Source organism: Typopeltis vanoorti, chromosome 15 (assembly GCF_054136105.1).
Source record: "Typopeltis vanoorti isolate ZY-2024b chromosome 15, IOZ_Tvanoo_1.0, whole genome shotgun sequence".
NCBI lineage: Eukaryota > Metazoa > Arthropoda > Arachnida > Uropygi > Thelyphonidae > Typopeltis > Typopeltis vanoorti.
In genome coordinates, this window is record NC_143563.1 from 26,122,750 (window position 1) to 26,135,881 (window position 13,132).

Below are 13,132 nucleotides of genomic sequence, written 5' to 3' on the forward strand. Positions count from 1 at the left end.
AGCTAAGAAAAATTGTAGAAGGGAACAAGCTGCATTTAGGCCAATTGGTCAGGATCAGATTTTTCACTTTTAAAATAGCTCAAAATCAACGGAACATAACAAGGATCTGTATTTAAGTTTTGGATCTGGAAAAGGTATATGACAAGGAGCCAAGAGGAAAGTTTTTAAAAACACTACGGTTATGTGGTGTAAATGGGACATTATATTGAGCAATACACAGTCTTTATTTGAGCCACAAATCAGCAGTTAGAATTAAAGGAGGTACAGTAAGATAGCTTGATCTTAAATCAGGTGTGTAACAACCACATATCTCCACTGTTATTCATAATACATATGGATCATATGAAGCAAAGTGGTATTAAACCTGATATCAAAAACACTGATGTTAATCTCAGCTCTTTACTTTATGCAGATGTGATGTTATACTTCTAAATAAATCCAGTATATGTCTGCAACTGCAAGATCACCTAACTAAAGTGAATGACTGTGGTATGAAAATCAGCAATAAAAACAAAGACAGTGAAAATAGGCTGAAACATCGAAAATATCAACTGTATCCGAAATGGAGAATCTATAGAACACCTAAAACATTTCAGCTATTTAAGCACAATTTTTAGGAAAGATGAAAATTAAATTTGGAAATAGACAACAGAATCAACAAAGCTAGTATGGTACGAAGTGAACTGAATAAATTTATATGGAATAAGAGAGAAATTAGTCAAAACACTAAATTAGCTGTATACAAGACACTGTGTGTGTACTGTGTTCAAACCAATTTTCACTTATGGATCTGAGAGCTGGGTTAGAAATAAAACACTTGACTAGAGACCACAGATATGAGTCCTGAGAAAGATTAGGAGTATGAACAGATGGCATCAATGGAAAATCACATTAAAAATGAGGATATTAGGAAAGACCTTGTTCACTGTTAGCACTATAATGCAGAATTGAGATTAAGATTGTAGAGGTTGTGATTTGTGCATTACAAGGTTTGTCAGATGATTATGATGATGAACGTAGTGTGCTGTCATCAATGAAACTATGCAACACAGTAGGCTGGAATTCAGGAAGATGTGTTAGTAGAATTAATCTCAGGTAGTAGGATCATTTAAATAGAAAGGAAAGAAGAAAGATTAGCAAAACAACCGTTTGCCAGGTCGACTAGAAAAAGATCCACAGGATGTAGGTGGATCGATTCAGTAAATAGTGCCCCATAAGACAGAAATATAAGATCTGATAATGGATCTTGATAGATGAGATTCATTTGGAGAAAAATTGTAAATCGGAAGTTAGTAATGAAGAAACTTTTTCATGTAGTTCTATTATAATATCTTGTACATCCCCCGAGAGTACATATCAAAATTTAATTAAGAAAATAGGCACCAGCTATAATAGGCTTGTCTATTATGCACTGGATCTTCTCTAGGATGAAGATATTCTGCTGCATGATTCCACATGCAGCAGAATGTCCATGGTGTAGATAATGTCCAGTTCTACTTTAATGTGTGAGGGATCTGAGCAAATGATGTGTACTCTATTGAGAAGCATTTTAGTGATACCAGTTTTCTGAGAAGGATGATGTGGTCACAGAGAAGGCAGGTTTATGATATTATTATTAAGAAAGACCACCAGGGAGTCAGAGACTCATCGAGGGAGGCCACATACTAAACACACACCAGCTATCATACTTATTCACGCTGCTTGCACTCAACAACATCCATTGACAATCCATTCCAATCACGCACCACCCTCAGAGAAAAATCTAGCCCTCACCCCCTTCTTAGTGGCCTTCATTCTTAGCTTCCAAGGAAGCTTTCATTCTCTTGTCCTTTCCCCACCCTCCATAAAGTGAAAAATTCCACCAATTGAATGTATGAATCCTGTATGACTTATCACTCCTGTTTGATAGTGTCTGAAGTCTACAAATTCTCAATCTGTCTTCATAATCAGTATTCCACAATCCTGATATCAGATTGTGGAATACTGAATATACCAGAATCACAACAGAAACCAGACCTGCACACAATAGTCCAAGTGAGATCTTATCGAGGCCTTGTAAAGAGGCAAAATAACATCCTTATCTTTACATGTGAACATTTGTTTCAGCATTGAAATTATCTTTTGAGTTGTATTTGCAATCTTTGCCACATGGCTCCTGAACTTCAACTTTCTATCTATCATAATATCCTGTACATCCCCTGAGAGTACATATCAAAATTTAGTGATGAAAAAAATAGGCACCAAGCTATAACAGGCTTGTCTATTATGCACTGGATCTTCTCCGATCCAGTGCATATAATGAAGTTATTAGTAGCATGCTGAAGAGCAGAAAGATGTCCAGGAAAACTAATTTTCAATGGTGAATGCGATTCAAGGACATAATGATCATAGTAATGAAGATTGTCTTCAGAATGTGACTCTGGCAAAAACATCTTTTCCACAACACCCAGAAAAAAGGTTGTAGTTTTTTCTTTATAACAGAGTAGGAAAATTATCTATGTGAATTGTGATGAATTAATTTAATTGCTCTTTTTTATGTGAAAGGTTTTCAAAAAGTAATGGAAGGGAATGAGATAAAACATGATGGACAGAGAGCTGTTAATAACATTCAAAAAGACTGCCATTGCAGTGTGACACTACTGTCACCTCACAGCTAATTCCATTTGCAAGATGGTAGCTACTGAGTGAGTGTGGTCAAAAACAGGTGTCCATTGTAAACATCTCAGTTATTCATTTTTTTTGCAAGCAAAAGAGTTTCACCAAGTGGCATTGAAGATTGACATCAGATGGACAGGCCTTCATTGAGCAAGACAGAAGACAACATTTTGCACATTAAGGGCATCGCGTTCTTGAAGACTGGCTAGTGAAATTGCAGAAGTGGTGAACTCGAGTAAGTCCACCGTTCATGAATTTCCTTGGCTTTCGTAAGATGTGATCTTTGTGCCCTGACAATTGTCAGAGGAGCACAAGGCAACACACATGGGGATGTGCCTCAAGAATCTGCTGCAATACAGTGACAAAGGAGACAAGACATGGGTTCATCACTTTACCCTGGAGAGTAAACAAGACTTCATCCATAATCGCCTGTGCACAAAAAATTCAAAATGTTCCCACTGCCTGAAAAGTCATGGTCACAGTGTTCTGTTGGTGGGTTTCTTGCTGTGAGGAGGAACAATCAATGCAGAGCCTTACTGTGCAACGTAGTCATAGTAGCCTAGTGGCTGTGCGCTTCGCAACCATATGACTGGGGAAGGAGTGTCTCAAGTCCGATTCCTATCGAAGACGTGAGGAATTTGAGAATCTTCCTCAGCCATAGCCAAATTAGCCGGTCTTGGGTATGGGCAGTAGGGTTTTTTCTGCCAGTTTATCTGGCGTTTTTCATCCCGCAAGCAGGCAAACCGGCCCCGTAAACACACACGGATCTACAGCCATAAATACTTAACCCCTAATGAGGGAGCTCAACTCGCCCCAATAGGGATGGGGGGGGGGGAAGGAAACTCCATATGAATAATAATAACTGTGCAACATTAAACGCAACCAACCAGGACTCCTAATAAGTAGCATTTATGCCACGTCGACACACACCAATTTCCAAGACTGCAGAATAGATACCAGTGGAATAATTGCATAAAAAATGGAACGTAGTGTGGGAGTCAAGTCTAGTGTGCCAACTTTTAGAGCAATCAGAAGAATGCCATCAGGACCAGGAGTTTTTGGTATCCAATTTGGACAAGATTCATCTGATATCTTTCTGGCAAAAGGCCAAATGGGATGTTAAATGCTTGGATTGGTTGAGGCACATTTACCAAAATCAGCTGTGTAATAGAACTGCAAAAAGTAGAGATCTTTGGCCAAAAGAGGTCAAAATCAAGAGATTCTAGGCTGTATACTCTGACATAGTATATCACAGCAAAGATATGCACAAAATTCACCTTTAAGGTGAAAGGAATCAAAGAGTGTGTAATTGGGAAAGCTACGATGAGTAATGCTCAAGGAGGCAAATTTAATCTCAGGGAAAAATAGGCAAGGTTTTGCAGACTGAAGGTGGTAATGAATAGCTCTGAGACTGTAACTTAGACTGCACGTCTTTGTGAAATGGTGTTGGAAGGTTTTGTGAGGTCTGCCATTGAGTTCATGGGTTGTACATTCATTATGCAGTGTTTGAGCATTTTGACATTTGATTTTCACACCAGTATTGTCATTTAGAAGAAAAATATTGCAAGAGTTATAGTGATATTTTTCTTCTAAATGTTGTTGTGCTCACTGAACTTATTCCCACTTAGCCAGCTCATACATTTGAATGGGTTTAGAGGGCGGGAAGGCCTTTGGGCTGTTAAGAATGTGAATCTTCTTGTAAGCATATCAGAGGTCACTTTTACTAAGTGTGAGAAGTGGTCCATCTATCTGTATATTTGTCAGCCCAGAGCAATCTTGGATCAAAGTTACACTGCTTGGTTACTTTGCAAATGTTGTAATTTAGCAACAGTTCAGGATGATGGCATTATATATATATTTTTTGTTTTCTGCCTCACCCATGTCACACATCAACTGGGCAATGAAGTTGTGAAACTTGTTGACATTTTCAATAAGTTTCACAGTAATCAAGATGCTGACTGTGATCCCTTTGAGCTTGTTTTCTATTTCACTAATTTTACAGGAGGAGGTCTCTTCGAGCAAAAGGCACTGTTCTTTACATCATCATCAAATTCCTGCCATGTACCCTCAAGGGGTGTACAGGATATGACAGTACTACATGAAAAAATTACATCATTACTAACTTCCTATTTACAATTTTCCTCCAAATCAGTCTGTTACTTGTCAAGACTCCAACATTATCAGATCTTATATTTCTATCGTCTAAGGCACTTTGTACCGTATCAATCCACCTATATCTTGGTCTTCCTCTGGGTCGTTTTCCTGCCAACCTGGCAGAGAACACTTGTTTTGCTAATCTTTCCTCTCCCATTCTATTTAAGTGACCATACCATCTGAGATTAGCTCTGCTAACGCATTCCTGGATGCTGACAATGTCAAGTTCTTTCCTAATATCCTCATTTTTAATATGATATTGCCATTGATGCCATCTGTTCACGCCTCTAATCTTTCTCAGGACTCTCATATCTGCGGTCTCTAGTCTTTGGTCAAGTGTTTTACTTCTGACCCAGCTCTCAGATCCATAAGTTAAAATTGGTTTGAACACAGTCTTGTATACAGCTAATTTAGTGTTCCGACTAATTTCTTTCTTATTCCATATGAATTTATTCAATTGACTTCCCACGATACCAGCTTTGCTGATTCTGTTGTCTATTTCTATATTTAGTTTACCATCTTCAGTAAAAATTGTGCCTAAGTAGCTGAAATGTTTTACTTGTTCCACAGGACAGTCAGTTTAAATTTTACATTTGGAGGTTTAAAAACTATTTTACTGATGGGAGGCAAAAGGGACAGAAAAATGGCTGGCTGAGGTTGGCCAGATGTTTCATTGCCTATTCATAGATTTTTGCATAGCTACCATGCATGCACTGGCACAAAATTCACACATAGCCTTTTATCCTTTTTGGTTATGTCCAGCTCGTAGCTACATCACTTCACAATGGTCTGTCTATGGTACCAATATCCAAAGCACTGTCAGTGCTCAGCTTTGTTGCTACCATCTTTGCATGAATGCTTGCTATGACTGATATTAAAAGAGAAAAAATTTTTATTTTATTTTTATTTATTTATTTTATTTGTTTGAAATCCTGAGGGCATATTTTTGGTTAGTCTGCAGTTTTTCAGTTCCATGAAATCTACTTCTGTATTTGGTATAGATAGAATTTGGGAAAAATCACTTAAGTGATAAAATAAGAGCACAATCCAGAGGCAAGAAATCTGAGATAATACAGATAGAAATTTGCTTGGTGGGTCTTCTATACCAGCGCCCTCAATTCTGCTTATGATTTTTTTTTTTTTTTGACAGCTAAAATAGCCCGAATATAAAATACAATTAAACAATTTTATCAAAAAGGAAAGCCTGTGACAACCAAAGAGTTTGAAAGTGTAATATCAGTAAATAACAAACGTCAAAGTGCTGATCATTGTTGCTATTCTATTTTTTAATTGTCACACTGAAGATGATCTGTACATTTCAGTTCAAAATATCTGGTTATTTTGATTAGTAATAAACTCATGCCTAGTGTTTATATAATCTATTCCACATACCACTTCAAACTCATAGAGCATATTTAAGGACTACTTTAGAAGAACAAGCTTCATTTCTTGCCAGACTTCTCTAGGAACCTAAGAGATAAGGACAACTAATTGTTTGGTATTATCTATTGTTATATATAATTCTTCAATAAATAATTGTAATTACATGTGTGCAGTTTTAGGTACACTACATATATAATTCTTCAATAAATAATTGTAATTACATGTGTGCAGTTTTAGGTACACTACATATACCAGTTATATAACCATTTAAAAATTGAATTTATGCATTTTCATGAAATTATACTTTCAGTTCTCAAATGTTTGTTCAGTTCACATATGTCACATTAACTTATAAAATCTGATGGTATATTCTATTACATTTATTGACTTTTTTTTTAATGCAATTTGGAAACCAGAGCCCACAAAGTATTTGAGGTATTTATTACTGACTATCCAGAAATAGCTCAATGGCCTTGGCACTGTAGGGAGATAAGCCACAGAATGTTGAAACCCTTTCTGTCGGTGTCGATAAATACCATAAAGGATTTTCTGGAGTTGTACAAGTGGGTGGTAGAAGTACAGGAAAACTAAAATAAAAACTTCACAAAAATCAACACTGCAGGTTAAAATATGGCAACAGTTTTTCTTTTTTCATATATCATGCCATCTGAGATGTTATCTAAAATAACATCTGTAAATAGGAATACTCTTAACACTTTATATAAAATACAAATCTTGTCACAGAAACCTCAAAGAGGTAAAAATAAAGAAAAGAAAATGGGAAAATGATTCTTTATCATTCTCTTCTTTCAGTTTATGAAGCAGTATGAATCACATAAGGCTGTTACACTGTACATTCAAAAAATGACAATGACATATAGGCAAGCTGTGTTATAAACAGAGTATTAATATCATTACAAACACAAAAATAGCTAGTAAAAATAAATTTACATAACGGTTAGGAAGCCATCATGGATAACAATTAAACCTTGTCTGCAGTTGATAACCAACACAAAGTTCTGTTAACCATGAAAAAAAAAAGTTCATGTCTATTAACATTGCATATTATTTATTGTAAATTGTGCTTCATCAGTTCTAGAACAGAACACCGAATTTATCACAATAATTCACAGAAGGAAAATTAACTGGCATTTATACTACTTGTAAATGCTTCACAAACAGACTGATAATTTAAAACCTTGTCTCTAGACCAACTTAGTCCACAGGACTATATACTTTTGCAGATAATAAGCACAATGTGTTATTTAACCATGAAGCTCATAAAAGATTCTGGAATCCAAATATCTCTCTATGTTCTTTTTAATGCAGAGTGTGTGTGTGTGTATTACACACACACACACACACCACATACATAAAGCTACAATTAATCTGATATTAAATAATTTCCACACATGAGAGCAAGTTTTATTATATTTACAGAACAATGCTTTACAATGAAGAGAAGGACAAAATACACTTGATAACTTCAATATTCTGATATAAAGTGACAGAATTATGTTTTAATTTCAGTTTTAAAACTGCTTATATTCTCCTATTACCTAGAAGCTGAATAAAATCATCAGTCTTGGGCAAAAAGAAGTAATCAGGTATTTTGTAACAATCCACAACTACCTTCAAATGGATGTGACATTTTCTGTTCAAAAATTAACTTCCTAGGAAACAAAATGTATGTGTATTATGTCTTTCTGGATTTAAAATACATCCTCAGAACAAAACACCTTTGCTCTAAAAGATTATTCCCTCTAGCATATTAGCAAGCAAAGTAAAATAGAATTTGCAATAATGTCTTGTTGGGAGGGGTTGATTTGGAATGACGATAGTATACCCCAGTGGATAATGTGTTAATATTTAAGCAATCTGCAAAATTTAGTTTTAAAATTTAGCACCAGAAGTAAAAGAGCAAATGAATCAATCCACTTAAGATCCACACAGAATGACATTAATAACACAAAGAGTAAAAAACACAGTATATTTATTAATCTAGCAAGAACTTAATTATATTTCTAAATTAATTATAATAGAACAGGAAATCAAAACATATCCCTACTTTTGGTAAACTGCTATGGTGTGCTAAAGAAATTAATACATTGACATGATACGCTGCCAAGGCTAGAGGGCTTAATCTACATGATGTGAATAACAAAATGACACAGTTAAAACAAAATAGAAGAAAAAGTGAAAGCAGAGAAGAAACAATATTTCAACCTAAGTCATTGGGAGTTCTTATAATAATTTACACTTATCCACTGGAAACAGTTTGCTGATTGATTTCACCACCTCCATCATCATCATTGGCAAAGCAGAGCACCCCCCTCGAATCTGTAGAATCAACAACATTGTCTGAAGTGCTGCTTCTTCCCTGAGAACACTCAATTTCAGTACTACTATCGGCACCAACTTCCCGTGATGTTGATATACAGGGTCTTTTTGATGAAAAGTGTTTATAACCATCACTGCTAGAAGAGTCGGGTAATCCAGTAGAACTTGTGGCTTCTTGCACAGCTGATATAGCTTCATTATTCCCATCTCTGTGATTTGTTTCATCTTGAGACTTGAGTGTTGTAACACGCCAATCCAGGGCACTGAACAGTTGCTCAGAATCCTTAGGATGAGCCTAGATGAAAGAAATATTTGATTCTTTATTTTAAAACCATTATATAAATACTTTGACATTTGTTGTATAGGTTTTCAGACTTGCAATCAAAAAGACAACTTATTTTAATGGTATTATAACACTAAACCAACTAAATTATTAAAAAAAAAAAAAAGAAGCTTATTAACTGGCTTATATTTCACTGGATTTCAAGCCAGCATCTTCAGAGCACATTAAATGTTACAGTTAACAACATGCAACAATGAGTAAGTTCAACAATTCATATTGTAATGGACAAAAGATCTAAAGTCCTAATTTGGCATCCTCTGTTGTAAAAAAGAAATATTATAGCTATGTAGGAACTGATAACAGTTTCCCAAATTTTTGGCAATTAATGCAACAATAGTGTTTAGATTAGGAGAATGCTTCATACCCATGGCTGGTTCTAAAAATATTTAGATGGAAGAAAACAAAAGTGCTTTAAAGAAGCCATTACAGATCATCATTTTCATTGTCAGCCATGGCTAAAACTGAACTCTTCAACATCAAATACAGTTATTAAAATTCTCAACAAATATTTTTAAACAAAATCCAATAATCTATCCACTTCATTACACATGGCACAAACAAACCTGATCAGTGTACATCAACTTGAAGTCACCCAAAACAGGACCCATCCTATTTTTAACTGAGCTTCATATGCAACAATAATCACAATCCACCTTGTCTGTCAAATTGCACTCCAAACTAAAAGAAATGCTGACGTATTTTCATGACATATCTTATCATATGACTGATAAGAAAAATATCTTCTGGATCAATCTTATAAAAACCCTTCAGTAATTTGAATGTCTCAATCATATCACCCCTCCTTCGCCTATCGTCCAATTTCTGCAACCCACAAATCTTCAACCTATTCTCATAAGGTTCATTCCACAGACCTGCTATCATCTTGGTCACTCGTCTCTGGACCCTCTCCACTTCCTCCCCATCACGAAGAAACCCTGGTGCCCATAGCTGGGCACAGAAGTCCAGATGGGGTCTTATCAAGGCTCGATACAGAGGAACAACAACTTGTTCGTCTCTGCATGTTAAAGTATTTTTCAGAAGCCAAGTGATTTGGTGAGCTGTTTGTTACTTTTGCAATGTGCCCCCTAAACTTCAATTCCCTATCCACCAACACTCAAAAAAATCCCTGGCCTCATCAATCTCCTGGAGTATGGTTTCACCAATGCGATATACTGCTGCTATTCTTTTCACCCCAAAGTGCATAACCTCACACTTTGCCACATTAAATTGACATCCATTTTTCCTAGCCCAGTCCTCCAAACTATCCAAATCATCCTGTAAAATTTTGACATCCTGTGCACTCACAATTGCTCTACCCAACTTTGCATCATCAGCAAACAAGTGAACACTTCCTCTCAGATCCTTTCCAATATCATTGATGAACAAATTGAAAAGCAGTGGTCCAAGAACAGAGCCCTGTGGCACTCCACTAGTCACAAGACGTCTTTTAGACTCCACTCCTGAATAAACCACTCTTTGATATCTCTCCTTCAACCACCCTCTTATCCATCTCACCAACCCTATATCTATATCCATCTGCTCCAGTTTACTGATTAGAGTTCCATGTGGTATCCTATCAAAGGCCTTGGCAAGGTCCAGTAGTATCACTGTAAACCCATTACCCCTATCCAGTTCAGCCGTCACTCTGTTATAAAACGTGAGCAAGTTACTGAGGCATGATCTACCCTTCACAAAACCATGTTGTCCCCCATACAGTATCCCATTTTCATCTATCCAATCCTGTATTCTTTTCTTGACTAATTTCTCTAAGACCTTGACAATGATTCCTGATATGCTAATCGGTCGGTAATTTACAACAGCAGTCTTGGAACCACCTTTATGCAGTGGAACTATTTTCCCCTCTTTCCACCCGCTCGGGACTAACCCAGACCCGAGACTCAAATTAAACAAAATGGTCAAGGGTACTGACAATTCTTTAGCTGCTTCTCGTACAACATGAGCTGGTATACCATCCAATCCCACAGATGTATTGACATTGAGGTTATGCAATAGACTACTCACCTCCACTTCATTAACCACAATTCCCGTATAATCTACTGGTTTATTCGTTTCTGCAATGTCACCACTTGGATGATATACTTTTGCAAAGTGCTCATTCAGTAACTCAACTATCTCAACTGATTCAGTTACCTCCCTACCATCGGCATTCTTTAAAATCAATCTGCCATGTACATTTTTCCTTTTACTTGCTACATATCTAAAAAACTGTTTAGGATTCTCTTTAGCCTGCATGGCCAATGTTCTTTCGTAATCCTTTTTTGCTTTTCTTACCACACTCGTCACCCTTCTGGCCTGCGCTTTATACCGTTCATGTGCCTGCCGGTCACCCTTCTCCTTAAATTCCCTCCATAGTTGTTTCTTTTTTTGCAACTCAAGCTTAATGGTGTTATTCATCCATTTAACCCCCACTTGATTTATTATTCGGACTCTAGGTATACAGTCAGCCATTGCTTCATGCAAGCACTTCTTAACTACCTCCCATGCACTATCAACTTCTAGTCCTTGCAGTTGTACATGCCATGGCACCGAACCAATCAAACTCCTAAGCTTGTCATACTTTCCAGCCCGATAATTCCACATGTACCCTGTCTTAATTGAAAATTCTACACCTTTAGCCACCTCCCAAGTTAAGACCCTATGATCACTCTCACCGATTGGTGGCAATGTGGTCATATTTGTTACAGCCAAATCCTCAGATGTAATTACTAGGTCAAGCACTCTCTGACCCCTAGTATTTTCCATTACATGCTGTCGCAGATAGTTATCCCTTAATAACCGCATAAAATCCAGTTCCTTCCTCCCGTGTGTCCTCTCCTCACTCCAATCAATGCGACCATAGTTGAAATCTCCCATAATAATCACCCTCCTTCCACCCATTTCTTCTATTTGCTTGTGCATACTGTCACCACCATCTTTTCCATCACCTGGTCTATAGCAGCACCCAATTGTATATTTAGTTCTGCTAGCCACAATCTCACACCAAATGGCCTCAAATGTGCTCTTTTCTCTATCCTGCAATTCAACTTCTATTCTCCTTGGCTGGAGCTCATCAGCTATCATCAACAATACTCCTCCCCCCATTTTATTCTCTCTGTCATTCCTGAACACACTATACCCATCACATTCAATCCCACTAGTTATATCATCTACAGTCAGCCATGTTTCACTAATACCTATAACCTGTGGTCTGGAAGTGCCAACCATGGCCAAAAACTCTTCCTTCTTGTTCCTAATACTCCTAGTATTAGTGTACATGAATTTAAGACCCCCATTAGCCCCAACCCTACCTTGATGCCTTATATTAACTATTCCACTCAGATTTGTTGTCCTTATTTGCTCTGGCATATTATATTCATTCTTACATTCAACTGCCTCCATAACTTTCATCCCTAATATGGATGAAAATGGCATCCATATAGTGCGCATGATGAGTGATTAACACTTGATTTTATATCAAACCCACGTTCATGTCATTGTATTTTTTTTTAACTGCTAACTTAAGATGCATATTATTATTACCAGTGCCTTTCAGGAAGTCAAGTACTCATTGAGAAAGGCCATAGATCACCCACAAGAGATGTCATATCTTCTCTTGAACCCATTTACACTGGATGCACTCACTACTTCAACAGGCAAACTGATACAATCACTGCTCTGCGAGAGAAAAATCTAGTTCTCACCCCTTTCTTAACTGCTCACAAACACAGCTTCCACAGATGCCCCTCCCCCCCCCCCCCCCCGCATGACTTAGCATATCTTCATCAATCAATACCATATAACACATCACTCCTCTTTCTCCTGTTTACCAGTGTTGGCAGTCCACATACTCCCAAGCTGTCATATTCAACATTCCATAATCCTGATATTATCATTGTTACATCTCTTTGACCTCTTTCAAGCTTGTTTATCCCCCCCCCCCCTTGAACCCAGGAGACCAAATCTGCACACAGCAATCCAGGTGTGGTTATATCAAGAACTTGTAAGGAGGCAAAATAACTTCCTCATCCTTGCACATCGATGTTCATTTCAGCATCGTAGCTATCCCCTGAGTTGTATTTGCAATTATGCCATTAGAAATCTCACTGTGCTAAAGTGCATAATTTCACACTTACTAATTGGTGCAAATGATAATGGCTGTGAATGCAGCCATTATCATTTGCTCAACATTCCAGGTTACACAAATCATTCTGTAAGTGCTGTACATCAATAACATCCCTGATTACCCTGCCTATCTTT

The 13,132-nt window shown here is 37.0% G+C and overlaps 1 protein-coding gene across 5 annotated transcripts in view; it reads right to left on the reverse strand.

Annotated features, from left to right (window-relative positions):
- Positions 1-6,616: 6,616 nt before the first annotated feature.
- Positions 6,617-13,132, reverse strand: part of RanBP3 (ran-binding protein 3) — a 282,159-nt gene continuing 275,643 nt past the window's right edge. For all 5 annotated transcript variants that reach the window (XM_090404725.1, XM_090404727.1, XM_090404724.1 and 2 more), the window contains one exon: positions 6,617-8,827. In XM_090404725.1, coding sequence (XP_090260851.1) covers positions 8,453-8,827 — 375 coding nt within the window. In that variant the 3' untranslated portion in view covers positions 6,617-8,452. The remainder of the gene's footprint in view (positions 8,828-13,132) is intronic.